This window comes from Corvus hawaiiensis, chromosome 4 (assembly GCF_020740725.1).
Source record: "Corvus hawaiiensis isolate bCorHaw1 chromosome 4, bCorHaw1.pri.cur, whole genome shotgun sequence".
In the NCBI taxonomy this organism is placed as follows: domain Eukaryota; kingdom Metazoa; phylum Chordata; class Aves; order Passeriformes; family Corvidae; genus Corvus; species Corvus hawaiiensis.
Window position 1 is genome coordinate 79413268 of NC_063216.1, and position 24676 is coordinate 79437943.

Consider the following 24676-nt stretch of genomic DNA (forward strand, 5'->3'; position numbering starts at 1 on the left):
GGAGGGGGGGGGGTCTCACACGGAGCAGTGGCCGTGACCCCCCCGTCGCCGGTGGGTGACCCCCATCCCCCCGTGGGGTGACCCCAGAACCCGCCGGGACCCCCGGGTGCTGTCAGGGTGACCCCGGGGACCCCAACCCCGCTCCCCCCGGGGGTCCCTGCCCTGGCACCCCCGGAGCGGGGGCAGCACCGGGGGGCTCGGGGGGGCCGGGATGGGTGTCCCGGGCGGTGCCCAGGACGGTGCCAGCGTCACTGTCCCTTTGATGTGGCGCCCGCGGCTCCACGAGTGGGTGCCCCCGGCCCCCCCCGCACCCCTCGGCGCCTATAAAGGTGTCGGGGTGTCCCTGTCCCGCTCAGCCGCTGCGGGAGCTGCCGAGGTGCCGGGGTGCTGGGGGGTGCTGGGGGGGTGCTGGGGGGCTGAAGGTGCTGCTGTGGGGGGCGCGGGGGGAGGCAATGGGGTCCTGGGGGGGCTGGAGGAGGTGGTGGGGGGTGCTGGGTGAGCGGCGCTGGGGACGTCCTGGGGTGGGGGGCTCTCGGGGGGTGCTGGAGGAGGCGGTGGGTGCTGGGTGGGGGGTGCCGGGGCAGGGGTGGGTGCCCCCTGCAGCCCCCCCCCTTGCAGGAAGGGTGAAGATGGGTCCCGCCGCCTTCCTGGGGCTCTGCCTGCTGGGGTGCCTCGTGCTGCCCCCCTCCCTGCCGGGTGAGACCCCCCCCCGCACCCTGAGACCCCCAAACTGCGCCCCAACCTCCCCCAATACACCCTGATCCCCTAAACTGCACCCTGAGACCCCCCCCCGAGCGCTGAGACCCCCAAAATGCACCCCAACCTCCCCCTCTGCATCCTGAGAACCCCAAACTGCACCCTGAGAACCTCATCGAACGCTGAGACCCCCAGACTGCACCCTGAGACCCCCAAATTTCTCCCTGAGACCCCCAAACCGCACCCCAACCTCCCCCTCTGCATCCTGAGAACCCCAAACTGCGCCCTGAGACCCCCAAACTGCACCCCAACCTCCCCCAATACACCCTGATCCCCTAAACTGCACCCTGAGACACCCCCCGAACGCTGAAACCCCCAAAATGCACCCCAACCTCCCCCTCTGCATCCTGAGAACCCCAAACCGCATCCTGAGAACCCCAAACTGCACCCTGAGAACCTCATCGAACGCTGAGACCCCCAAACTGCACCCTGAGACCCCCAAATTGCTCCCTGAGACCCCCAAACCGCACCCCAACCTCCCCCAATACACCCTGATCCCCTAAACTGCACCCCGAGGCCCCCAAATTGCTCCCTGAGACCCCCAAAATGCACCCCAACCTCCCTCGCTGCACTCTGATCCCTCAAACTGCCTCCTGAGACCCCCCTGTACCCTGAGACCCCCCCCCCAACTGCACGCTGAGACCCCCAAATTTCACACAGACCCCCCGCCCACACCCTCCTGATCCCCCAAACCGCCCCCAGCCCCCCCTCTGCCTCCCACCCCCATCCCTTTCCCCCACCCTCAGCCCCCCAAACAGGCCCCCCACCCCAGAGCCGCCCCCGCGGGGCCCCAGCCGGGTTTGGGGGGCTCGCAGTGACACCCCCACCCCCCCAGGGGCCCAGGCCACCAGGTGTCCCCGGGGGTGGCTGTCCTTCGGGGGACACTGCTACGGCTACTTCGGGCAGGAGCTGAGCTGGAGGAAGGCTGAGGTGGGTGCTGCTGGGGGGCGGGGGGTGTGAGGGGGGTGCTGGGGGTCCCCCAGGACCCCCGTCCGGACGTGGCCGTGTCCCCAGGCGTGGTGCCAGGCCACCGGCGGGGGCCACCTGGCATCGCTGCACAGCCCCGAGGAGCACCGGGCGCTCGCCGCCTTCATCGCCCGGCGGCCGCGGCGGGGAGAGGACGACGAGGAGCGGGACAAGGACCGGGACCGGGACCGGGAGGACGGCGTCTGGATCGGGCTGCGCCGGCGGGTGCGTGGCCTGGCGGGGCCCGGACCTGGGTGCCACACCTTGATGTGCCATCCTGGTGGCCCTGCCCGTCCCCTGTGTGACCCCTGCCCGTCCCCTGTGTGACCCCTGCCTGCGCTGCTACACGTGCCCTTGTCCCCCTGTCCCCCCGTGTCCTCCTGTCCCCCTGTCCCCCTGTCCCCCCGTGTCCTCCTGTCCCCCCGTGTCCTCCTGTGTGACCCCTGTCCCTCCTGTCCCCCCCGTGTCCCCCTGTCCCCCCGTGTCCCCCTGTCCCCCCCGTCCCTCCTGTTCCCCCCCGTCCCTCCTGTTCCCCCCCGTGTCCTCCTGTCCCCCCGTGTCCTCCTGTCCTCCCTGTCCCCTTTTCACCTGTCCCATCCACCCCACGTGTCCCATGTGTCCCCCCATCCCCCCGGCCCACCTGTCCCGTGCGTGCCATGTGTCCCCCACGTCCCCTGTGTGCCCCCTGTCCCGCCTGCCTCACCTGTCCCAGGTGTCCCCCCGTCCCTCCTGTCCTCCCCACGTGTCCCCCCGTGTCCCCCTGTCCCCGTGTGAGCCGTCTGTCCCCGTCACAGCGCCAGGCCTGGCTCTGGGCTGACGGGTCCCCGTGGCGCTACTGGGCCTGGGACGGGGACGATGGCCCCAAGGGCCAGCCCTGCATCGCCCTGGAGGACTCGGCAGGTGAGGGGGGTCCAGGGAGGGTCGGGGGGCGGGGGGGGGGGTCCCTGGGATGGGGACAATGGTCCCATGGGACAGCCCTGCACACAGCTGGTGAGGGGCACCCGAGGGTTGGGGGGCTCAGGGAGGGTCAGGGGGGCACAGGGGGGCTCAAGTGGTGTCCGGAGGGCTCAGGGGGTGTCCGGGGGGCTCAGGGGGTGTCTGGGGGTGTCCAGGGGGCCCAGGGGGTGTCCGGGGGGCTCAGGGCTCTCAGGTGTGCCCGGTGCCAGCCCTGGCTCGTGTCCCCGCAGGGTTCATGGCCTGGGAGGGCGAGGCCTGTGGCGAGCGCAAACCCTTCGTCTGCAAATACCCGGCCTAAGGGGGCGAGGGGCGGCCCCCCGCGGCCCCCCAAATCTGCAGGCTGCCCCCCCCTCTGTGCAGCCCCCCGACCCTGCGCCTGACCCCCACCCCATGTCCTGCCCCACAAACCCCAAATCCCCATCCCGGATCCCAAACCCTGCTCCCAGTCCTGCCCTGCTGTGCCCCAAACTCCACCTCCTGCCCCCCCAAATCCCACCTTCTGTCCCCCAAATCCCACCCCCCTGCCCCACTTCCTTCCCCCCAAACCTGTCCTCAACCCACCCCCCTACTATATGGGCCCCACAACCCCATGTCCCGCCCCCCAAATCCCGTCTCCTGACCCCCAAACCCCACATTTTCTGTCCCCCAACCTGCGTCCTGACCCCCCAAACCGCAGCCCCCTGACCACCCCCCAAACCCCAGCCCCCCAATCCCACCTCCAGCCCCACAACCTCTGGATCCCTTCCCCACACCTGACCCCTGCCCCCCCCGACAGCGGAACCCCCCAATAAAGCGGCCGAAGCACCGGGACCCCCCCGTGTCCCTTCTCTGCGTCTGTGCCCCACGGGTGACACCGACAGCGGACGGGTACCCCCCGTCCCACGTGGCCCCGGAGCCCCTGGGGGCACAACCGGAGGTGTCCCCAAGGGCAGGGGGTGTCCCCAAGGGCAGGGCGTGTCCCCAAGGCAGCCCCTGGGGGTCTCAGCCAGTTTCTGTGTTCCCGTGTCCCCCGTGTCCCCCCCGTGTCCCCCCGTGTCCCTCCGCCCTCTTGTGTCCCCACACCCCCCGTTCCCATGTTCCCACATCCCCACGACCCCCTCTATGTCCCCCATGTCCCCATATCCAAGTCACCCCCGTCACCCCCATCACCCTCTCCCTGTGTTCCCATTTCCCCTCATGTGTCCCCATGTCCCCGTGTCCCCCACATGTCACTCATATCCCCCACGCCTCCCTGTTCCCCTGTCCCCCACTGTCCCTGTGTCCCCATATCCCCCTCTGTGTCCCTGTGTCCCCATGTCCCCTCCTGTCGCCCCTGTCCCCGTATCCCCCTCTGTGTCCCTGTGTCGCCCCATGTCCCCTCCAGTCCTTCCATCCCTGTGTTCCTGTGTCTCCATGTCCCTCCTGTCCCCCCCTGCTGTCCCCGTGTCCCCCCCAGCAGGGACGGGGCAGGAGTGGCCGGAGCTGGCCCGAGGATGGGGGTGGGGATGAGGGGGTGCAGCCCCCCGGGACTGCCCCGGGGCCAGGGACTCCTGGGGGGGCTGGGGGGTGCTGGGGGGGTCATGTATAGGGTGCTGGGAGGGATCCATGGGGTCCTGGGAGGTTCCTGGGGGGGAGGTCATGTATGGGGTTTGGGGGGTTCGCATGTGGGGTACGAGGGGTTTATCCATGGGGTGCTGGGATGTATCCATGGGGTGAATCCATGGGGTGCCGGGATGTATCCATAGGGTCCTGGGGGGGTCATGTATGGGGATTAGGGGGTTCATATGCGGGGCATGGGGGGGTGCATCCATGGGGTGCCAGGATGTATCCATGGGGTGCATTTTGGGGATGTATCCATGGGGTGCCGAGGCTGTATCCATGGGGTGCATTTTTGGGATGCATCCATGGGGTCCTGGGGGGTGTCGCATATGGGGTTCCGGGGGGTTCATATATCGGCTATGGAGGGTGAATGCATGGGAGGCTGGCATGTATCCGTGGGGTGCATTTTCAGGATGTATCCGTGGGGTGCCGGGATGTACCCATGGGGTGTATTTTCGGGATGTACCCATGGGGTGCTTTTTCGGGACGTATCCATTGGGATGTACTCACGGGGTGCATTTTCAGGATGTACCCATGGGGTGTATTTTTGGGATGTATCCATGAGGCGCTGGGATGTACCCATGGGGTGCATTTTCGGGACATAGCCATTGGGATGTACCCATGGGGTGCATTTTCAGGATGTATCCATGGGGTGTATTTTCGGGACGTATCCCTTGGGGTGTATCCATGGGGTGCCGGGCCGTATCCATGGGGCTCCCGGTGCTCGTTCCGCGGCGCTGCCGCCGTTGTCACCCCGGGGTGCTGAGCGCGGGGGGTGACACCGCCCTGGAACCCCGCGGCCTTTGTGACACCATGGCCACCACGCTGCCGCTGCCGGCGCCGGCGGCCCCGCAGTGTCACTTGTCACCACCGCCGCCACCACCGCCGCCACCGCCACCGCCGGCGCCGCTGCTGCCGCCCCGTCCAGCCCGGGCAGCCGCGCTGCGGGCACTCACGTCTCCCCCCGAGGGCCCTGGGGAGGGCGCGCCACCAGCAGAGCCCCCCATGTCCAGCGAGGGCTGGGTGGGCCCCTGGAGACCCCACCGGCCCCGGACGGCGGTCTCAGCCAGGTTCCGCACCCCCGGGCCCAAGTACGAGCTGCCCGGCAGCATCGGTGAGTGCGGGGCCGAGGGAGAGCGGGGCCGGGGGGGGCCGCGTCCCACCGAGCCCCCCTGTCCGTCCGCAGGCTGCGACCCGCATGACTCCGCCAGCCCCCCGCGCCCCCGCCTACACCTTCGGGCACCGGGCGGGGGGCTCCCAGCAGCCGCGCTCCCCCGGGCCCCAGTACCTGGTGCCCGCCGGCTTCACCGCCCGCGGCGAGCAGCGAGGGCCCGCCTTCAGCATGGGCGGCCGCCCCGCCGCCCGGCCGGCCAGCAGCACACCTGGGCCAGGTGAGGGAGGGAGGGAGGGAATGAGTGAGGGAGTGAGGGAGGGAGTGAGGGAATGAATAAGTGAGGGAGGGAGTGAGGGAGGGAGGGAATGAGTGAGGGAGTGAGGGAGTGAGTGAGGGAATGAGTAAGTGAGGGAGGGAGTGAGGGAGGGAGGGAATGAGGGAGTGAGGGAGTGAGGGAGTGAGTGAGGAAGTGAGGGAGTGAGGGAGGGAATGAGTAAGTGAGGGAGGGAGGGAATGAGGGAGTGAGGGAATGAGTGAGGGAGTGAGGGAGTGACTGAGGGAATGAGTGAGGGAGTGAGGGAATGAGTAAGTGAGGGAGGGAGTGAGGGAGGGCCGGCAGCCCCGGGCCGGGACCCCCGCGCAGCGCCCGCCGCTGACCCCCGCCCCCGCAGCGTACTATCGCCCGGAGCGGGCGGACAGGGTGACCCTGCCCTCGGCTCCCGCCTGCTCCATGAGCTTCCGCGGCCGCCCGGACACACCCCAGGAGACGCCAGGTGGGACAGGGGGTGGCCATGGGACCCCGTCATCTCCCTGGGGTTGGGCTGGGACCCCCACTATCCCTATCCCTATCCCTATCCCTATCCCTATCCCTAACCCTACCTGGGCTGGGAACCCCTCGTTCCTTCTGTGTCGGACCGGGCTGGGGACCCCCATGATCCCACCTGGACTGGGACCCCCTAAACTCCTCCTGGGCTGGGCTGGAATCCCCATCTCACCCCTGGGCTGGGCCGGGCCCCCATCTCCTCCTTGGGCTGGGCCCCCCAACATCCCCTGGCTGGGCTGAGCCCCCCCAGCACCCCGGGGCTGAGCCTTCCCTCCCCACCCCTGGGAGGGGGAACCCCCCGTGTCCCCCTGAGCCGTGTCCCCCCCCAGGCCCTGCCAGCTACCAGCTGCCGCCCGTGATGGGCTCCGGCCTGGTGAACAAGAGATCGGCCCCCCAGTACAGCCTGACGGGGCGCGGCCCCAGCATCTTCGACTACAAGATTAGGGTGGGGGGCCGGGGGGGCTGGGGGGCACCGGGATGGGGGGCTGGAGGGACAGGGGGATGGGGAGCTGGGGCATCAGGGTCCCAAGGGGCTGGGATACCAGGGGTCGGGGGGGTTGGGGTACCAGGGGTCGGGGGGTTGGGTACCAAGGGTGTGGGGGGCCAGGGTCTGAGGGCTGGGGTGCCAAGGGTGTGGGGTGCTGGGTGTCCGGGGGTTTGGGGTGCCAAGGGTGTGGGGTGCTGGGTGTCCGGGGGTTTGGGGTGCCAAGGGTGTGGGGTGCTGGGGGTCCGAGGTACCGAGGGTGTGGGGTACCGGGGTCCAGGGGGCCGCATCACCCCCCAGTCTCCCCGCAGACCCCAGGACCCCTGAACTACAACACCGTGGACACCGACGTGTACATGGCCCGGGCCCCCCGCTGCACCATGGCAGGGCGGCCCCGGCCCCGGCAGGCCTCCATCACCCCCGGGCCCGGCGACTACAGCCCGCAGCAGGTGAGCGGGGACGGGCACGGCCGGGGGACAGGGACGCAGAGCCCCCCAGCTTCACACGGCCTCTGTCCCCCCGCAGGGCCAGAGACAAGGACAGAGCTTCGGCGTGCGCCACTCGGAAATGGTGATCCCCGTGATGGACCCGCGCCTGTAGGGGAGCGGGGACGCGGGTGACACTGCTCGCCTGTGACAAACACGAGCTGCAGCAACACTCGCTCGCTCTGCTGGTGTCCCGCTGCGTCGCACGGGAAAGGGGCGGAGGAGCGGGGGGCGCCGGCCCCCTCTAAAGCCGCCCTTCCCCCATCCCGAGGAAGGCCCTGGCGAGGCCACGGAGTGGGGGATCCCATGGTGGGGTGGGACGTGCCAGGGGTGAGGGATGTGCTGCCGACCCTCTCCCTGCTCCAGTCCCATCCCCATCCCCATCCCCATCTCATCCCATCCCACCCAGGACCCGGGGCATGGCGGGCTCTGGGGACACCGAACAGGGAGGGGACACGCGTCAGCACCGCGCCTTGGGGACATCCCGCGTTCTGTGGGATCTGCGGGATGGGAGGGGGGATCCCTGGCAGGGCAGAGCCCCCGGGCATCACCTGTGAGCGTCCACGGCGAATGAGGGACCCGGGGGCCACCCCTCGTGTCACCCCCTCGTGTCACCCTCCCCCCCGCCGCGGCGTCTCCCGTGCCCAGTTCGTTGCCCCGGGATCAGAGTCCACGGCCGGAGCCGCCTCGCCGCCCGCGGGCAGCGGGCACGGGGCACGCACGGGCAGGTCCCGGCAGCGCCGGGGAAGGCGCGGCCGTGCGGGCTCGGGGTGGCGGCTCCGAGCAACCGGGGCGCGGCCGTGCGGGCTGGGGTGCCATCGGTGCCACTTCGGGGTGTCCCTGCTGCCACACCGCGGTGCCGGCTGTCCCGAACCGGGGTGCCAGCCGTCCGGGACCGGGATGGACCCCCCGACCCCCCTCCCCAGCCTGATCCGCAAGAAGCGGGACGGGGAGCGCCTGGAGGACGCCGAGATCCGGAGCTTCGTGCGCGGCGTCACCGAGGGCACCGCGCAGCAGGGACAGATCGGTGCGGGGGGGAGGGACGGGGCACAGCCCGGGGGCCGTGGAGCGGGGACGCGGCCGGGGAGGCGGCAATGGGACACGGACGGGGCGGGGAGCGCGGGCAGAGCCGGGGGGACATGGCCGGGGCAGTGACACGGGCACAGGGGGACACCGGGACAGGGGGGTGCCAGCAGTGCGGGGACTGCAAGGGAAACCCCGGGAGGTGACGGGCGGTCCTGGGCAGGGGACACGGCTGGGGCCCACCCTGAGAGGACAAGAGAGGGACCCCAGGGCGTGGCAGAGGGCCACGGCCAGGGGGGTCCTGGGGAGGGCACTGAGGTGACCCCGGAGTGTCCCCGGGTGCCACGGGGCAGGTCAGGGCTCCACAGGAGGGCACCAGGGAGGTGACATGTGGCCGGACGCTGTCACCTCAGGTGCCATGCTGATGGCCATCCGGCTGCGGGGCATGGACGCGGGTGAGACACTGGCCCTGACCCAGGCCATGGCCAGCTCGGGCCGGACGCTGGCCTGGCCGCCCGCCTGGCACGGGCTGGTGGTGGACAAGCACTCGACCGGTGGCGTTGGGGACAAGGTCAGCCTGGCCCTGGCCCCCGCGCTGGCCGCCTGTGGCTGCAAGGTGAGGGGGAGCCGGGGTGGCGCGGGGACAGGGGGGTGTCCCCGAGTTCCCTGTGCCCACCTGTGCCCCCCCCAGGTACCCATGATCAGCGGGCGCGGGCTGGGCCACACCGGGGGTACCCTGGACAAGCTGGAGTCCATTCCCGGCTTCCGCGTCTCCCAGAGCCCCGAGGAGGTGACGGAGGGGGGGTGAGGGGTGAGGGGTGAGGGGTGAGGGACGGGAACACCCTGCAGGCACCCGGCTTGGGGGCACCGGGGCTCCAGAGGGGTGTGGGGTGCCAGTGGGGCGCCCATGGGGTGGCAATGGGGGTACCGGCGAGGTGGCAGTGGGATGTGGGGTGCCCATGGGGTGCTGATGGTGTCTGAAGGGGAGGGGTGGGTGCTGATGGGACGTCCGTGGGTTTTGGGTGCCGATGGGGTACTGACGGGGTGCAGGTGCCAATGGAGTGCCAATGGGATGGCGTCGGGGTGCCAATGGGATGTGGGTACCACTGGGGTGTCAATAGGGTGGCAGTGGGACGTGGGTGCCCATGGGGTGTCAGTGGACTGGCAGTGGGGTGTGGGTGCCAACGGGGTGTCAGTGGGCTGGCAGTGGGGTGTCAGTGGGGTGTGGATACCAACGGGGTGCCTCTGGGCTGGCAATGGGGTGCCAATGGCGCGTCCCCGGGATGCCGCCGGGGCCCGCAGATGCGGCACATCCTGGCGCGGGTGGGCTGCTGCATCGTGGGGCAGAGCGCGGAGCTGGCGCCCGCCGACCGGGTGCTCTACGGGCTGCGCGACGTCACGGCCACCGTGGACAGCCCGGCCCTCATCACCGGTACGGGCGGGCGGGGACGGGGCAGGCGCAGGGCGCGGGGAGGGGGCGCAGGCGGTGACCCCCGCCCCGCCCGGCCCAGCCTCCATCCTCAGCAAGAAGGCGGCGGAGCGGCTCTCGGCGCTGGTGCTCGATGTGAAGTTCGGGGGGGCCGCGCTGTACCCCACCCAGGAGAGCGCGCGGGAGCTGGCGCGGAGCCTGGTGAGACCCCCCGGGATCCCCCGGGACCCTCGCCCGACCTGCCCGACCTGCCCGACCTGCCCCTGCTCGCTGTCCCCTCACTGTCCCTGCCCCTGACCTCTCTCCTGACCGCTCTCCCTGTCCCTGCTTGTCCCGTATCCCTGCCCCGTCCCCATCCCTGCCCGCTGTCCCTGTCCCTGCCCGCTCTCCTGCCCACTCCCCCTGCTCGCTGTCCCCGCCACCCCACGCGTGTCCCCGCGCAGGTGGAGGTGGGCACACAGCTGGGCATCCGCACGGCGGCCCTGCTGACCCGCATGGAGCAGCCGCTGGGCCGCGCCGTGGGCAACGCGCTGGAGGTGCTGGAGGCGCTGGAGTGCCTGGGGGGGCGCGGCCCCCCCGACCTGCGACACCTGGTCACGGCCCTGGGTCAGCGGGGGACACGGGGGGACACGGGGGACAGGGAATGGGGACACCCCGACCTGCGACACCTGGTCACGGCCCTGGGTCAGCGGGGGACACGGGGGGACACGGGGGGACAGGGAATGGGGACACCCCGACCTGCGACACCTGGTCACGGCCCTGGGTCAGCGGGGGACACGGGGGGACACGGGGGACAGGGAATGGGGACACCCCGACCTGTGGCACCTGGTCACGGCCCTGGGACACGGGGGGGACACGGGTCCACAGATAGGGGTCTTGTGTCCGGTCCTGACACCCAACCCCGGGTCCCCCTGCACCCCCTAACCCCGGGGTCCCCCTCACAGTCTCTGTCCCCTCCTAAGCCCCTCCTGGGGTCCCTGTCCCCCTTCCCCCTCCCCCCCTCCCTGTCCCGCAGGGCCGAGCGGGGGGTGCGGGGGTGCCCAGGGGGGCTGCGGGGCGGTGTTTGGGGGGTCCCTGGGTGGGTCCCAGCCCGTGCCCGGATTTGGGGTGCAGGCGGGGTGCTGCTGTGGCAGTGCGGGATGGCCGCGGGGGCCGAGCAGGGCCGTGAGCGCCTGGCCCGGGCTCTGGACGATGGGTCGGCCCTGAGCACGTTCGAGGCCATGCTGGGGGCGCAGGGGGTGCCCCCCGACACCGCCCGGGGTCTCTGCGCCGGGACCCCCGCCCAGCGCCGCCAGCTCCTGGGAGAGGCCAAGGTCTGCGAGGAGCTGCCCGCGCTGCAGGAAGGTGAGGGGGACCCCCACCCCAAATCCTCCACCCCAAATCCCCCATCCTCCCTCCACCCCCTCCGGGGGGCTGAGGGTTCCCCCCATTCCCAGTGGCCCCATCCGCCCCGTCCTGCCCCTTCCCACCCCCCGCCCCTCCCCGGGATGCTCAGGACCCCCCTGGGGGTCTTCACCCCCACACCTCTGCCCCCCATCCTCGGGGGTCCCCAAACCCCCCTGCCCCACACCCTGTGCCTCGGGGGTGCCTGGTTCCCAATCCCCTGTTCTGGGGCTCCTCACCTGTGCCCCCTGCCCCACATCCCGGAGCTGTCCCCGCCATGTCCCTCTATGTCCCTGACCCCCGTGTCCCTGTCCCCCTGACCCCTTTTCCCCCAGGCTGGGGGTCTCCCATGTCCCTGACCCCCCATGTCCCTGACCCCGTGTCCCTGTCCCCCTTTCCCCCTTTCCCCCAGGCTGGGGGTCTCCCATGTTCCTTACCCCAGTGTCCCTGTCCCTCTGTCCCCCTGTCCCCCCAGCCTGGGGGTCTCCCATGTCCCTGACCCCCATGTCCCTGTCCCTCTGTCCCCCTGTCCCCCCAGCCTGGGGGTCTCCCATGTCCCTGACCCCCGTGTCCCTGTCCCTCTGTCCCGCTGTCCCCCCAGGCTGGGTGCAGCAGGTGCGGGCGCTGCCCCTGGCGCGGGTCCTGCACGGCCTGGGCGCGGGCCGGGCGCGGGCCGGGGACGCCGTGAACCCCCGCGTGGGCGCCGAGCTGCTGGTGGGCACCGGGCAGCACCTGCGGGCAGGTAAGGGGGGGCTCAGGGACCCCCGAAGCCCCCGATCGCCCCGCTGTCCCTCACGGTCGCCCCCGTGTCCCGCTCCCTCAGGCGAGCCCTGGCTGCGGGTGCACCACGAGGGGACCCTCGGCGCCGAGGGGCTGCGGGAGCTGCAGGACGCGCTGTGCCTCGGCCCGGAGCCCCCCCGAGACCCGCCGCCGCTGGTGGCCGAGACCATCCTGCCCTCGGAACCGGGCCGTGCCGGGACTCCCAATAAACCGCGATGATCCCGATATTGCGGCCATGTCGCGACTCCCTCCCGCGGGCTCCCCTCACGAGCGGTCGCGGGGCCGTGGCGCCACCTAGCGGTGGAAGCGGGGAACGCGCGGGGCTATGGCCACGCCCCCAATTGACCACGCCCCCAATTGACCACGCCCCTCCAGGCTCGGCCCCGCCCCTTCCCGCCCCCCTACCGGCATTTCCGGTTCCGGCGGCAGCGGCGCGGCCGCTCCGGGCGGGACGGGGCGCGGGGTCACAGGGCGAGGGTCAAAGGTCAGCGGGGATGGACACTGGGGGGGATGGGGAGGGGTCCGAGGGCCGCAGGAGGGGGGAGATGAGGGCTTGGGGGGGGGCATTTGGGGGAGCGGGGCGGGGCGGTGAGAGGGCGGCAGGAGGGGGCAGTGGGGGCCCAGGGATGGCAGGTACAGGGTGGGGGTCAGCGGGCACGCGGGGGTCAGGGCTGGGGGTCCGCAGCGCAGCAGGAGGGGGGGCAGGGGGCATTTGGGGGGAAGGTCTAGGGGTCCAGAGCAGCAGGGCACAGGGTGGGGGTCAGGGGGCATTTAGGGGGCTCAGGGGACATTTGGGGAGCACAGTGGGGCTCCAGGGGCATCAGGAGGGAGCAGGGAGGGCTCAGGGGACATTTGGGGAGCACAGTGGGGGCTCCAGGGGCATCAGGAGGGAGCAGGGAGGGCTCAAGGGACATTTGGGGAGCACAGTGGGAGCATCAGGAGGGAGCAGGGAGGGCTCAGGGGACATTTGGGGAGCACAGTGGGGGCACCAGGAGGGGTGGCATGAGGGTTCAGAGCGCACTTGGGGGACAGGACCGGGCTCAAAGCCCCCCCCGGGCAGGGTGGCAGGGGCCGCCGCCGCCGCCCCCCTGACCGCAGTGCGCGCTCTCCCCAGCCCCGGCGATGCTGCTGCGCTCCCTGCGCCCCGTCCAGCCCCTGCTCCCGGCGCTGTGCCCGCCCTGCCGCCGCCTCTCCGTGCCCCCCGGCGCGGCCCGGCTCCCGCTGCGGCAGCGGCTGGCGGTGGCGGGGGGCGGCGGCGGCGGCGGCGGCGGGGGGCTGGCTGTACCTGCGGCACCAGAAGGAGCAGCAGCGGCGCTCCCGCCGCCTCCGAGAGCTCCGTGCGCTGGCGCTGGGCCAGGGCGACTTCGAGCTGCGCGACACGGCGGGCGCGGCGCGGAGCAAGGCGGATTTCCTGGGCCGCTGGGTGCTGCTGTACTTCGGCTTCACGCACTGCCCGGACGTGTGTCCCGAGGAGCTGGAGAAGCTCAGCCGCGCCGTGCGGCTGCTGGAGCAGGACCCGGCGCTGCCGCCCGTGCAGCCGCTCTTCGTCACCGTGGACCCCGAGCGCGACGACGCGGCGGCGCTGGCGCGGTACCTGCGCGACTTCCACCCGCGCCTCGTGGGGCTCACCGGCACCCCCGAGCAGGTGCGGGCGGCGGCCGGAGCCTTCCGCGTCTACGTGAGCGCCGGGCCCCGCGACGCCGACGGGGATTACGTGGTGGATCACTCGGTGCTCACGTTCCTGGTGGATCCCGACGGGCTCTGCCGGGACTGCTACGGCCGCTCCCGCACGGCCGAGGAGCTGGCGCGCAGCGTCAGGGGACACATGGACACCTACGAGCCGCTGCCGCCCGCGGGAGACGAATAAACGCGGCGGGGACGGCCCGACGGAACGCGGCCCGGCGTGGTGTGGGGTGCGGGCCGGGGGGACGGGGATAGAGCCGGGAGTGGGGCCGGGGAACCGGGATAGAGCTGGGAGTGGGGCTGGGGGAACGGGGATAGAGCCGGGAGTGGGACTGGGGAACGGGGATAGAGCCGGGAGTGGGGCCGGGGAACCGGGATAGAGCCGGGAGTGGGGCTGGGGGAACAGGGATAGAGCCGGGAGTGGGGCTGGGGGAAATGGGAGAGAGCCGAGGGAACCGGGATGGGAGGGGTGGCATCGAGGGGAGGGGATGTCTGACAGTCCCCAGTGCCCCCCGGGTTTGTCCAGTGGGGAGGGACAGAACTCTGGTGGGGGCTACAGCCTCCAGGGGTGTCACACGGTGGGAAGGGGACACCTGACAGCCCCCAGTGCCCCCCGCGTGTGTCCAGTGGGGAGGGACAGAGCTCTGGTGGGGGCTACAGCCTCCAGGGGTGTCACACGGTGGGGAGGGGACACCTGAGTGACCCCAGTGCCCCCCAGGAATGGTCAGGAGGAGAGGTTTTTGGGTGGGCGGGTGGAGGGACCCCCATGGACCCCCGGGTATGTCCCATGAGGGGGAGAACGTGGGTGGAGGGACCCCCACCAGACCCCAGCAGTGTCACATGGCAGGGAGGGACCCCTGCAGCCCCCCAGAAGTGTCCCATGGGGCGGGGGGCTCTGTGTAGGTGACTGGAGTGACCCCCCCCACCAACCCCAACCCCGCAGCCCCCCCAGGCCCCTCCCCGTGGGTTGGGGTCCCTGTGCAGGTGACCAAAGTGACCCCCAACCCCTCCCCACTGCCCCCATCCCATCCCCTTCGGAAGAGGCTTTCCCTTAGCGAAGCGGGGGGCTTTATTTGGGGCGGGGGTCCCTCTGGGAGGGCAGCTGGAAGCTCTGGAACCTCTCGTGGGCCGGGCGGGCCGAGAGCGGCCGCAGTCGCACCGTGTCCAGCGCCGCCTCCAGCCCCGCGTCCTGCGCCAGCTCCACCACGCCGTCGTTGGCCTGCGGAGGGGACAGCGGGGTGGCCACGCGTCCTGGCACGCCCAGAGACCCCCCCGGGGACCCCCCGAAGCCTTACCAGCTGCAGCGAGGCCAGCAGGTAGCGGCACACCTCGAACGGGGGCTGCCCGGCCACCAGGCTGGCCAGGGAGTGCCACCGGCCCGGCCCCGCGCAGCCCTCGGTCAGCGCCAGCCCGTAGGCACGGACATCGAACGGGGCACGGGTCTCCTGGGGGACAGGAGGGGTCAGGGAGTGCCACCGGTCAGTGCCAGCCCGTAGGCACGGACATGGAACGGGGTCTCCTGCAGGTATGGGGAGACTTGGGGGGACAGGGGCTGTGGGGTGGGCAGGGGCTCAGGGGTGGGCACAGGGTGCTCAGGGTGGGCAGGGGGCCCGCTCAGGTGTGAGCAGAGAGGCGCAGAGGGGGCTCAGGGGTGACCAGGGCTCTGCCAGCCCCCTGCCCACCCCAGGCGGTCTCTGCCCACCCTAGTCCCTTCCCACCCCAGCCCCTTCTCCGTGTCCCCCAGCCCATCCCTGGGGATCCCAGCCCATCCCTGGGGGTCCCAGCCCATCCCGGGGGTCCCAGCCCATCCCGGGGGTCCGTGCCTGCTCCCGCAGCAGCGGCTCCATGCGCTCCTCCCAGAGCCGGACGTGCCGGGACAGCTCCGTCTCCTGCATGAACTTCCGGGAGCTGGCCACGAACAGCTCCTGAGGACACGGGGACAGGGATGGGAACACCCCGGCACTCCTGGGACACCTCCAACCCTCTGGGGACACCCCGGTGCTCCTGGGGACACCCCCAACCCTCTGGGGACACCCCCAACCCTCTGGGGATACCCTGTCACTCCTGGGACAGCCCCAACCCTCTGCGGACACCCCGGCGCTCCTGGGGACACCTTGACCTTCGTTGGGACACCCCAACCCTCCCGAGGGCATCCCCAACCTTTGGGGGCAGCCTGATCCTCTGGGAAGACCCCCAACCTCTTTGGGGGGACCCCTAGCCCTCTGGGGTGACCCCAACCCTCCTGTGGGCACCCCCAACCCTCCTGGGGACCCCGTGACCCTCTGGGGTCACCGCCCCGTCCCCACACCAGCACCTACCACGTGTCCGCGCACCAGCTCCTCGTATGAGGGTTCAGGGGGGTCTGTGGGGAAAGGGGGTCACCAGAGGGGGGGGCAGCACCCAGCCACACCCGTGGCGGGGACAGGGGACCCCCAGGGACAGACAGGGTGGGGAATTTTGGGGGGAAAAGGGTGGGCAGCTCACCCAGGGATCCTTCCCCCAGCTCCTCCGACGCCTCGGGCTCCGCGTCCTCGTGCTCCACAAAATCATCGTCTGCCGGGACAGGGACACCCCTCAGTGCCCCCCTCAGTGCCCCCAGGACCACCCCCAACCCTCTGGGACCCCGCCCTTCCCCAGCCCTCCGGGAGGGGTGACCAGGCCCCCCAGGCAGGAGGGATTTGGGATTCGGGGTTCCAGCACCTGCCCCTTCCTCGCAGTCGGCCCCGCGCTCCTGCTGCTCCAGCTCTGGCTCCCACGGCGGCTCCTGGGGGGGGGAGGAACAGCCCTGAGCCCCCCCCCGAGGACCCCCAGAGCGTGGGAAGGGGGGTGCTGGACCCCCCCTGCCCCCCAGCGTAGCCCCCACCCCACTCACCCCCCGGCTCTGGAGCTTCCTGTGCGCCGCCAGCCGCTCCTTGAAGTGCCGCCAGTAGAGCAGCTCCAGGTCTGTGGGGATCGGGAACGGCCATTTGGGGCGGCCCCTCTGCGCCCCCCAAAGCACAAACCCCCCCCCAGGCCCCTCCCAGGCCTTTGGGGTGCCCTTCCCCTTTATCCTCTTCCCACGGCAGGAGCTGGTGTCCACCCCCCCCCCAGTTTTGGGGTGTCCGTTCCATCCTTCTCCCATTCCAGGAGCAGGGCCCTTGTGTGCCCTCCCCCCACTTTTGGGGTGCCCTTCCCCTCTATCCCCTCCCCTCTGCAGGAGCCAGTCCCTTGTGTCCCCCTCATAGAGTTTTGGGGTGTCCTTCCCCTCCATCCTATCCCTGCTGCAGGACAGGGTCAGTTTTGGGGTGTCCTTCCCCTCCATCCTGTCCCTGCCGCAGGACAGGGTCAGTTTTGGGGTGTCCTTCCCCTCCATCCTATCCCTGCTGCAGGACAGGGTCAGTTTTGGGGTGCCCTTCCCCTCCATCCTGTCCCTGCTGTAGTACAGGGTCAGTTTTGGGGTGTCCTTCCCCTCCGTGCCCTCCCCAGTGCAGGATCCAGTCCCTGGTGTCCCCCAGGACTGGGAATGTCCCTGCCCGTGTCCCCCTCACCTGCAAACGTGGGGCCCTTCCTCCTTTTCCGGCCCTCTGTGACGGTGTTATCTGGGGGTGGGGGAGCAGACCAGGGGTCATTGGATGGGAATTCCATGGATTTATCCAAGTTGGAAAAGCCCCCTGAGCCCACCGAGACCCCCCCAGCACTGCCAAGGCCACCCCTGCCCGCGTCCCCAAGTGCCACAGCCACGGGGCTGTTAAATCCCTCTAAAATCGGAGATTTTGAAATCCTTTTGGATCCCGATCCCGCGGGAATCACTCACAGGCTGTGGAGAACCAGCCCATGAAATCCTGGAGCTTCCTCGGGCCCTTCCTCTTCCTCTTGCCTCCAGCCACGTACTCCAGGCCCTGCGGCACCAGGAAGGGCGTCCCTGCAGGTGACACAGGTGACACTGGGTGTGCGGCCACCCCGAGGGGCTGGGATGGGCAGGGGGCCCTGCTGGGTGTTGTGGGGCTGGGAGTGACCCGAGGTGGGGCTGGGAGTGACCCAAGGTGGGGCTGGGAGTGACCCAAGGTGGGGCTGGGAGTGACCTGAGGTGGGGCTGGGAGTGACCCCGAGGTGGGGACGGGAGTGACCTGAGGTGGGGACGGGAGTGACCCAAGGAGGGGCTGGGAGTGACCCAAAGTAGGGCTGGGAGTGACCCAAAGTAGGGCTGGGAGTGACCCGAGGTGGGGACAGGAGTGACCCGAGGTGGGGACGGGAGTGACCCGAGGGGAGGCTGGGAGTGACCCGAGGTGGGGACAGGAGTGACCCGAGGTGGGGACGCGAGTGACCCGAGGGGAGGCTGGGAGTGACCCGAGGTGGGGACAGGAGTGACCCCTGTGGGGCCAGGACTGACTCTCCCATGGGACTGGGAATGACCATCTGTGGGGCTGGGAATGACCATCTGTGGGGCTGGGAATGTTGTGGGATATGGGGCTGGGAATGACCCTCCATGGACTGGGAATGACCATCTGTGGGGCTGGGGACCCTGAGGGACACGTGGCCAGGAATGACCCTCCGTGGGCCGGGAATGACCCTCCGTGGGCTGGGAATGACCCCTGTGGGAGCAGGAATGACCAGCTGTGGGGCTGGGGACCCTGAGGGACACATGGCCAGGAATGACCCTCCGTGGGCTGGGAATGACCCTCTGTGGGCTGGGAATGACCCCTGTGGGCCGTGCTGCCCCTGCACCCCCAGAACGCCCCAACTTGCCCCGAAAATACCTTTCCTAAAGGGCTTCTCCTCGGAGTCTGCGAAGGGGTCGAGGCTCTGCCACGGATCCGGCTCCTCCTGGCACAGGGGGGACGATGGGCAGGGGCACCGGGGTACCCCAGGGGGTCCCATCCCACCCGGATTTGGGATCTGCCCGGCTCCGGGCCCCCCTTACCTTGCTGTGGGCTTTGGGGTCCTGGCTGGGGGGTCTCTCCCGCAGGACGTACCCCCGGGACCGGGGCGTGGCCTGGGGGACACGGAGAGGGACAGTGAGGGACGGGGGGGATCCAGGGAAGGGCTGGGGGGCTCCAGGGAAGGAGTGGGGAGCTATGGGGCTCCAGGGAAGGAACAAGAGGCTCCAGGGATCCAGGGAAGGAGTGAGAAGCTCCAGGGAAGGAGTGGGGAGCTGTGGGGCTCCAGGGAAGGAACGAGGGGCTCCAGGGCTCCAGGGAAGGAGTGGAGAGTTGTGGGGGTCCAGGGAAGGAATGAGGGGCTCCAGGGAAGGAGTGAGGAACTCCAGGGAAGGACTGGGGAGCTGTGGGGCTCCAGGGAAGGAACGAGGGGCTCTGAGGAAAGGGGCAAAGGGATCCAGGGAAGGAACATGAGTTTAGGGGCTCCAGGACTCCAAGGAGGGAGTGAGGGGTTCCTGGGAAGGGGTGAGGGACAACAAGGCTCTCTCTGGGAAGGAACACGAGGCTCCAGGGATCTGGGAAAGGAACACGAGGCTCTGGGGCTCCAGGGAAGGAGCTCCAGGGATCCAAGGAAGGAGCACAGGCAGCCCCCCACAAGGCCCTGCCCCCACAGACCCTCTGAGCCTCAATGTGTTCGTTAGGGACCAGAGTCACTTCCATGTCATCCCCCAGGGCCTCGGCAGTGTCGTCATCGTCAGGTCCTGCAGCACCTGGAGGACAGGTGGGAATGGGCAGAGGCTGGAGAAGCTTCCAGGACCTCCCATTCCTACACTGGAGCTTCTCCTGCCGGGGCCAAGGGGCAGCAGAGGGCAGGAGCAGGGAATCGTGGAGTTGGCTGGGTTGTAGAAATCCCTCAGAGCCCGAATCCAACCGTTCCCAGCACTGCCAGGGCCACCACTGCCCATGTCCCCAAATGCCACACCCACACGGACGTGAAACCCCTCCAGGGATGGGAGCAGCCCTTTCCAGGAGGGAATTCCCCAGCACCCACCCTGCCCCTCCCCCGGCCCAGCCTGAGGCCGTTCCCTCTCTCCTGTCCCTGTTCCCTGGCAGCAGAGCCCGATTTCCCCCTCGGCTGCCCCCTCCTGTCAGGGACTTGTGGAGGGATGAATTCACCCCTCAGCCTCCTCTCCAGCATCCTGGAGGGACACAGGGACACCTGGATGTCCCTGAGCAGGTGCCAGCCCTCACCTGCCTCCTCGGGGACGCTCAGTGCCGGCAGCGGGGCCGTGCCGCAGCCAGCGCTCGGAGGCTCCGTGGGGCCGGATCCTGGAGCTGCTGCCAGGGGACGGTGACAGTGAGCTGCTGGCAGTGACGGTGACAGTGACACCCCAGAGCCCCCCCGGTACCTGTGGCTGCAGCCAGGGGCTGCTCCAGCTGCAGGTCGGCGGGGCAGAACTTGGCTGTCTCCAGCAGGAAGGCGCCGGAGGCGTGGGAGGTGCAGGTGTTCATCTGGAAATCCCAGCGGCTCCCCAGGACCTCCCCGCTCCCGCTGCGGGAAATCCCGTCAGGGATCCCTCCACACACAGCCCTGGGGGGTCCCCAACATCCCCCGGGCCAGCCCAGGGTCACCCCAGCCCTCGCAGCAGCACGGGACTGGCCGGATGTCCCTGCACATCCCGGGGTGTTCCTGCTCCTCGCCAGAGCCCCGAAGGAATTGTGCTTTTAGCCTGAGGGAGCCTGGCTGGAGCAGGGGAGGGGACAGGGACAGTCCCAGCCAGGGATCCCAACTGGAGCAGGGGAGGGGACAGGGACAGTCCCATCCAAGGATCCCAACTGGAGCAGGGGAGGGGACACGGACAGTCCCAGGAGGGATTGGAGCAGGGAAAGGGACAGGGACAGTCCCAGCCAGGGATCCCAACTGGAGCAGGGAAAGGGACAGGGACAGTCCCATCCAAGGATCCCAACTGGAGCAGGGAAAGGGACAGGGACAGTCCCATCCAAGGATCCCAACTGGAGCAGGGAAAGGAACAGGGACAATCCCATCCAAGGATCCCAACTGGAGCAGGGGAAGGGACAGGGGACAGTCCCAGTCAGGGACTGGAGCAGGGAAAGGGACAGGGACAATCCCACCCAGGGATCCCAACTGGAGCAGGGGAGGGGACAGGGACAGTCCCAACCAAGGATCCCAACTGGAGCAGGGAAAGGAACAGGGACAATCCCATCCAAGGATCCCAACTGGAAAGGGACAGGGACAATCCTATCCAGGGATCCCAGCTGGAGCAGGGAAAGGGACAGGGGACAATCCCAGCCAGGGATCCCAGCTGGAGCAGGGAAAGGGACAGGGGACAATCCCAGCCAGGAATTGGAGCAGGGGAGGGGACAGGGACAATCCCAGCCAGGGATTGGAGCAGGGGAGGGGACAAGGACACTGCCAGGAGTGGCACCTCAAGAGGGGATCTTTCTTCTTCTCCGCCTCGTCCAGGGGCACCACGGCCATCGGGGTCAGGCGAACGATGTTCACAGCCCGGCAGGGCATGGGAAGTGCAGAGAGAGCCTGGAAAGGGGGCATTGTCCCCAAAGCCACCATCCCTGCTGGATGGCCCCGGGGCTCACCCGGGAAAATGCTGCCGTGGGGGGGGAAAGGAGGGGGAAAGGAAGGGAAAAGGAGGGGAAAAGGAGGGGGAAAGGAGGGGGAAAAGGAGGGGAAAAGGAGGGGGAAAGGAGGGGGAAAGAGGGATAAGAGGAGGAAGAAAAGGAGGAAAAAAAAGAGGAAGAAAGGGAAGGAAAAAAAAGGAGGAAAAGGAGAGGGGAAAGGAGGGATAAAAAGAAGGATAAGAGGAAGAAAAGGAGGAAGAAAAAGAAAGAAAAAAAGGAGGAAAAGGAGGAATAAAAAAAGGATAAAAAGAGGGATAAGAGGAAGAAGAGGAGGAAGAAGGAGGAGGAAAAAAAGAGGAAAAGGAGGGGGGAAAGGAGGGATAAAAAGAAGGATAAAAAGAGGGATAAGAGGAAGAAAAGGAAGAAGAAAAAGAGAAAGAAGGAGAAGGAAAAAAAGGAGGAAAAGGAGGGATAAAAAGAGGGATAAGAGGAAGAAAATGAGGAAGAAAAAGGAAGAAAAAGAGAAAGGAGGAGAAGAAAAAAGAGAGGGAAAAGGAGAAGAAAGGTGAAAAAGAGAAGGGATGAACAGAGGAATAAAAGGAGGGAAAAAAGGAGGAAAATGAGTGGTAAACAAAAGAAAAAGAAAGAGTAAAAGGACAAAAAGGAGGGATAAAAGGGAAGATAAAAGGAAAAAAGGAAGGATAAAAAGAGGAAGAAAAGGAGAGATGAAAGGAGAAAAAGGAAGGATAAAAAGAGGAAGAAAAGGAAAGGTAAAAGGAGAAAAAGGAAGGATAAAAAGAGGAACGAAAGGAGAGATAAAGAAGAAAAAGGAAGGATAAAAAGAGGAAGAAAAGGAGAGATGAAAGGAGAAAAAGGAAGGATAAAAAGAAGAGCAAAAGGGAAGATAAAATGAGAAAAAAGAAGGATAAAAGGAGAAAAAGGAAGGATAGAAAGAGGGGTAAAAGGCACCTGGTTCCTCTTACCGCACGCTGCCGGTTCCTCCTCATGCTCCCGCTGGCCTGGCTGGTTTCCAGGATGTCATCCAGGGACAGGAACTGCCAGGAAAACCCCACCAGTGTCACCGCAGCTCCGAGGGACACCGAGGGAGCCCCTGGAGCAGGACACGGAGCACAGGCCCACCCTCACCTCCTTGGCCCTGCCCGAGAGGGCGGCGCGGGCATCCCGGCTGTCGAGGCACAGGGAGGCGGGAAGCTTCTCCTTCCTAGGGAAAGAGGGGCTCAGGATCCGTGGGAGGGCTGGGAAAGGCTCCCTGCAGCCCCGCTGAGGCCCCTCCAGGTGGGAAAATCCCATGGCAGGATGGGGTTTGCCCTCCTGTTCGTGTCGGTGTGGGAGTCCGAAGGAGCCGGCAGCACGTTCCAAAGGGATTTTCCTTTTGGAAAAGGCTCCCTCGGGCTCCTCTGGACCCCTAAACCACCATGAACCAGGAGAAAAATCGTCCCAGATTTCGTTTGTGCATCCTTTGATGTCCTTCCTAAGCCTGGGATGCACCTGCCAGGGCAGGAACGGGAGTGGGAATGGCCTGGCATCAGGGCAGCTTCTGCAGGGCAAACCTCCCTCTGGGAAGGGAAAATCCCCCTGGGAAGGGAAAATCCCCCTGGGAAGGGAAAATCCCCCTGGGAAGGGAAAATCCCACTCACTTTTTCTTGAAGATGCTGTCCAGCGCCTGGTGGACCAGCAGGTACAGGTGTTCCACCTGGAAAACAGCGCCTGGAGCTGGGAAAGGGGGGAGCAGCTCCTGGGAAAGCCCCTCCACCTGAGGGACTCCCCCCCCCCCCCCCCCCGCCCCCCCGGGGCAGCTGGAGTTCAATCCACAGGGTCTTGTTGTGCTCTTCTCCTTTTTTCAGCCATTCTGAGGCCAGATTTGGGGAAATCCCTGGAATTTGGAGCAGCCTGGGGCAGTGGGAGGTGTCCCTGCCCACGGTGGCACTGGATGGGCTTTGAGGTCCCTTCCCACCCAACCATTCCAGGATTTTGTGGTCAAAAACATTCAACATCCCAGGATTTTGTGGCGAAGCAGGATTTTATAACCCACCCTCTGGAGGAAATCTGGAGAGCAGCCAAACTCCTGCTCCTCCCCAGGGCTGCCAACGCCTACAAAGGGACCAAATTTCGGGGCGATGAACTGAAATCCTTTCGTTCCCATCAAGGACTCAAAGCCAAAGCGGGATTCCAGGGCGACCCCATGGACTTGTGGCAGCTCAGGGATCACGGAATGGGCCCGGCACAGGATCGGGATGAGGCAGGGGTCACCTGCATCCTCACCTTCTTGCTGTAGATGCAGGCGGAGCCCTGGATCAGCATCGCTGCCTCCAGGAAATTCATGGTGGTTTTCCCGTTGTCGAAGGAAATGCTGATCTGATCCAGCTGGGAAAGGCAGGGAGGGAGCGGCTGAGTGCCGGCCGGATTCGGGGTGGCACAGGGCAGGGCTGAGGCGGGGGGACGCCGTTACCTCCCCCAGGTACTCGGCGAGCTGGGCGGCCACGTCCACCTCCCAGTTCTTGGTGAGGTCCCGGATGGGCTGCAGCAGGTGCAGGAAGCGGGAATCCGCCTCGTCCATGCTGGAATTCCGGCTGGAGAGACCCCCCCGCGCCCCAAAGGCAGCCTCAAACCCCGCAGCTCCGGAGAAAGGATCCCACAGGGAATGCTCTGCGTGCGGCTCACCGGGAGCGCGGGGCAGGGCACATCCCGGCAGGAATCTCTGCGGGAATCCCGGCGAGGCTGCATTGAAACGGGAGGACACTCCAGGCAACGGGGAATTGCTGGGGTTGGAAAATCCCCACCCCGACACCCAGATCCCAACGCTGGTCCCGATTCTGGCCCCGATCGTGACCCCAGCCCCAGTTCCCGTCCCAGCCCCGATCCCAGTGCTGCCCCCGGCTCTGACTCCGGCCCTGATCGCGATCCTGACCTCGATGCGAATCCGACCCTGGTTCTGACCCCGACCCCAATTCCCAGCCCTAACTCTATCCCGGTCCCGATCCCAGCCTCAGTCCCGGCCCCGATCCCGAACCCATTCCGGAGCCCGATCCCAACGCCGAGATCCCGGTCCCGACCCTTACTCTTATCCCGATCCCACCCCTATCCCGACCCCTCACCTGACCCCGACCCCAATTCCCATCCCTAGCTCTACCCCGCTCCCAACCCCAATCCCGACCCTGATCCCGATTCCAAGCCCAAATTCAATTCCGATCTTAATGCCGACCCCAATCCCCATCCCAATCCCTACCCCAACCGCGATCTCAACCTCAGTCCCGGTCCCGCTCCCGATCCCGGTCCCGCTCCCGATCCCGGTCCCGCTCCCGATACCGGTCCCGATCCCGGTCCCGATCCCGGTCCCGAGCCCGAGCCCTATCCCGAGCCCTATCCCGATCCCGGTCTCGGTCCTGATCCCGATCCCGCTCCCGCTCCCCGCTCCCGATCCCGATCCCGATCCCTGTCCCGATCCCTGTCCCGACCCCGATCCCGGTCCCGGTCCCTGTCCCGACCCCGATGCCGGTCCCGATCCCGGTCCTTGTCCCGATCCCGGTCCTTGTCCCGATCCCGATCCCGGTCCCAGTCCCGATCCCGGTCCTTGTCCCGATCCCGATCCCGGTCCCGGTCCCGACCCCGATCCCGACCCCAATCCCGACCCCGCTCCCCGCCCCTCACCGGCCCCTCCTCATCCCGCGATCGCCGCCGCCATTTTCGTCCTTCCCGCGCTCCGTGACGCACCCCGCGCGCCGCTGACGTCACTGCGCCGC

The 24676-nt window shown here is 68.1% G+C and overlaps 5 protein-coding genes across 7 annotated transcripts; 4 read left to right on the forward strand and 1 right to left on the reverse strand.

Annotated features, from left to right (window-relative positions):
* The first annotated feature begins 581 nt into the window (after positions 1–581).
* On the forward strand, positions 582–3058 carry LOC125325359 (dromaiocalcin-1-like). The gene is made up of 5 exons (XM_048302310.1): positions 582–696; positions 1592–1686; positions 1771–1947; positions 2517–2622; positions 2910–3058. Exons 1-5 carry the CDS (start codon positions 630–632, stop codon positions 2975–2977), a joined length of 513 nt encoding a protein of 170 aa, XP_048158267.1. The 5' UTR covers positions 582–629; the 3' UTR covers positions 2978–3058.
* Positions 3059–5027: 1969 nt separating this feature from the next.
* On the forward strand, positions 5028–7329 carry ODF3B (outer dense fiber of sperm tails 3B). The gene is made up of 7 exons (XM_048301902.1): positions 5028–5371; positions 5444–5541; positions 5582–5648; positions 6043–6144; positions 6524–6639; positions 6990–7127; positions 7204–7329. The coding sequence occupies exons 1-7, from the start codon at positions 5071–5073 to the stop codon at positions 7276–7278; spliced, it is 897 nt and encodes a 298-aa protein (XP_048157859.1). The 5' UTR covers positions 5028–5070; the 3' UTR covers positions 7279–7329.
* Positions 7330–7933: 604 nt separating this feature from the next.
* On the forward strand, positions 7934–12059 carry LOC125325092 (thymidine phosphorylase). 2 transcript variants are annotated; one of them, XM_048301809.1, is made up of 9 exons: positions 7934–8190; positions 8600–8802; positions 8878–8976; positions 9489–9618; positions 9698–9816; positions 10059–10221; positions 10729–10959; positions 11600–11740; positions 11822–12059. In XM_048301809.1, the coding sequence occupies exons 1-9, from the start codon at positions 8064–8066 to the stop codon at positions 11995–11997; spliced, it is 1389 nt and encodes a 462-aa protein (XP_048157766.1). In that variant the 5' UTR covers positions 7934–8063; the 3' UTR covers positions 11998–12059. The 2 variants fall into 2 exon arrangements, with proteins under 2 accessions (XP_048157766.1, XP_048157765.1); XM_048301808.1 differs by having other exon boundaries at positions 8600–8976.
* Positions 12060–12198: 139 nt separating this feature from the next.
* On the forward strand, positions 12199–13674 carry LOC125324866 (protein SCO2 homolog, mitochondrial). Its single transcript, XM_048301325.1, is given in 3 exon segments — positions 12199–12262; positions 12893–13038; positions 13040–13674. Coding segments are annotated over 2 exon segments (744 nt in total). The 5' UTR covers positions 12199–12262; positions 12893–12900; the 3' UTR covers positions 13646–13674.
* An 838-nt stretch (positions 13675–14512) lies between these two features.
* On the reverse strand, positions 14513–24668 carry NCAPH2 (non-SMC condensin II complex subunit H2). Of its 2 annotated transcripts, none has more exons than XM_048302107.1 (21): positions 24585–24668; positions 23386–23654; positions 23199–23300; positions 22574–22629; positions 22062–22137; positions 21899–21970; positions 20765–20874; positions 19727–19869; positions 19569–19652; positions 18993–19087; positions 18362–18433; positions 18198–18264; positions 17255–17362; positions 16989–17039; positions 16334–16404; positions 16162–16225; positions 15946–16014; positions 15780–15823; positions 15285–15386; positions 14757–14906; positions 14513–14680 (listed from the first exon to the last, which is right to left on the reverse strand). In XM_048302107.1, the coding sequence occupies exons 2-21, from the start codon at positions 23491–23493 to the stop codon at positions 14531–14533; spliced, it is 1794 nt and encodes a 597-aa protein (XP_048158064.1). In that variant the 5' UTR covers positions 23494–23654; positions 24585–24668; the 3' UTR covers positions 14513–14530. The 2 variants fall into 2 exon arrangements, with proteins under 2 accessions (XP_048158064.1, XP_048158063.1); XM_048302106.1 differs by having other exon boundaries at positions 19569–19655.
* Between the last annotated feature and the right edge of the window lie 8 nt (positions 24669–24676).

What these genes read in the sequence shown, in the direction of transcription:
- NCAPH2 (XM_048302106.1), bottom strand. Translation starts at nt 23,493, where the DNA reads ATGGACGAGGCGGATTCCCGCTTCCTGCACCTGCTGCAGCCCATCCGG. An exon ending in GGAGAAGCCCTTTAGGAAAG is followed by an intron (nt 17,363 to 18,197) that starts GTATTTTCGGGG and finishes TGTCACCTGCAG; the next exon opens with GGACGCCCTTCCTGGTGCCG. An exon ending in AGCCGCTGCTGCGGGAGCAG is followed by an intron (nt 14,907 to 15,284) that starts GCACGGACCCCC and finishes CCTGTCCCCCAG; the next exon opens with GAGACCCGTGCCCCGTTCGA.
- LOC125325359 (XM_048302310.1), top strand. Translation starts at nt 630, where the DNA reads ATGGGTCCCGCCGCCTTCCTGGGGCTCTGCCTGCTGGGGTGCCTCGTG. An exon ending in GCTGCCCCCCTCCCTGCCGG is followed by an intron (nt 697 to 1,591) that starts GTGAGACCCCCC and finishes CCACCCCCCCAG; the next exon opens with GGGCCCAGGCCACCAGGTGT. An exon ending in TGAGCTGGAGGAAGGCTGAG is followed by an intron (nt 1,687 to 1,770) that starts GTGGGTGCTGCT and finishes CCGTGTCCCCAG; the next exon opens with GCGTGGTGCCAGGCCACCGG.
- ODF3B (XM_048301902.1), top strand. Translation starts at nt 5,071, where the DNA reads ATGGCCACCACGCTGCCGCTGCCGGCGCCGGCGGCCCCGCAGTGTCAC. An exon ending in CGAGCTGCCCGGCAGCATCG is followed by an intron (nt 5,372 to 5,443) that starts GTGAGTGCGGGG and finishes GTCCGTCCGCAG; the next exon opens with GCTGCGACCCGCATGACTCC. An exon ending in CACACCCCAGGAGACGCCAG is followed by an intron (nt 6,145 to 6,523) that starts GTGGGACAGGGG and finishes GTCCCCCCCCAG; the next exon opens with GCCCTGCCAGCTACCAGCTG.
- LOC125325092 (XM_048301808.1), top strand. Translation starts at nt 8,064, where the DNA reads ATGGACCCCCCGACCCCCCTCCCCAGCCTGATCCGCAAGAAGCGGGAC. An exon ending in CGCGCAGCAGGGACAGATCG is followed by an intron (nt 8,191 to 8,599) that starts GTGCGGGGGGGA and finishes CTGTCACCTCAG; the next exon opens with GTGCCATGCTGATGGCCATC. An exon ending in ACACCTGGTCACGGCCCTGG is followed by an intron (nt 10,222 to 10,728) that starts GTCAGCGGGGGA and finishes TTTGGGGTGCAG; the next exon opens with GCGGGGTGCTGCTGTGGCAG.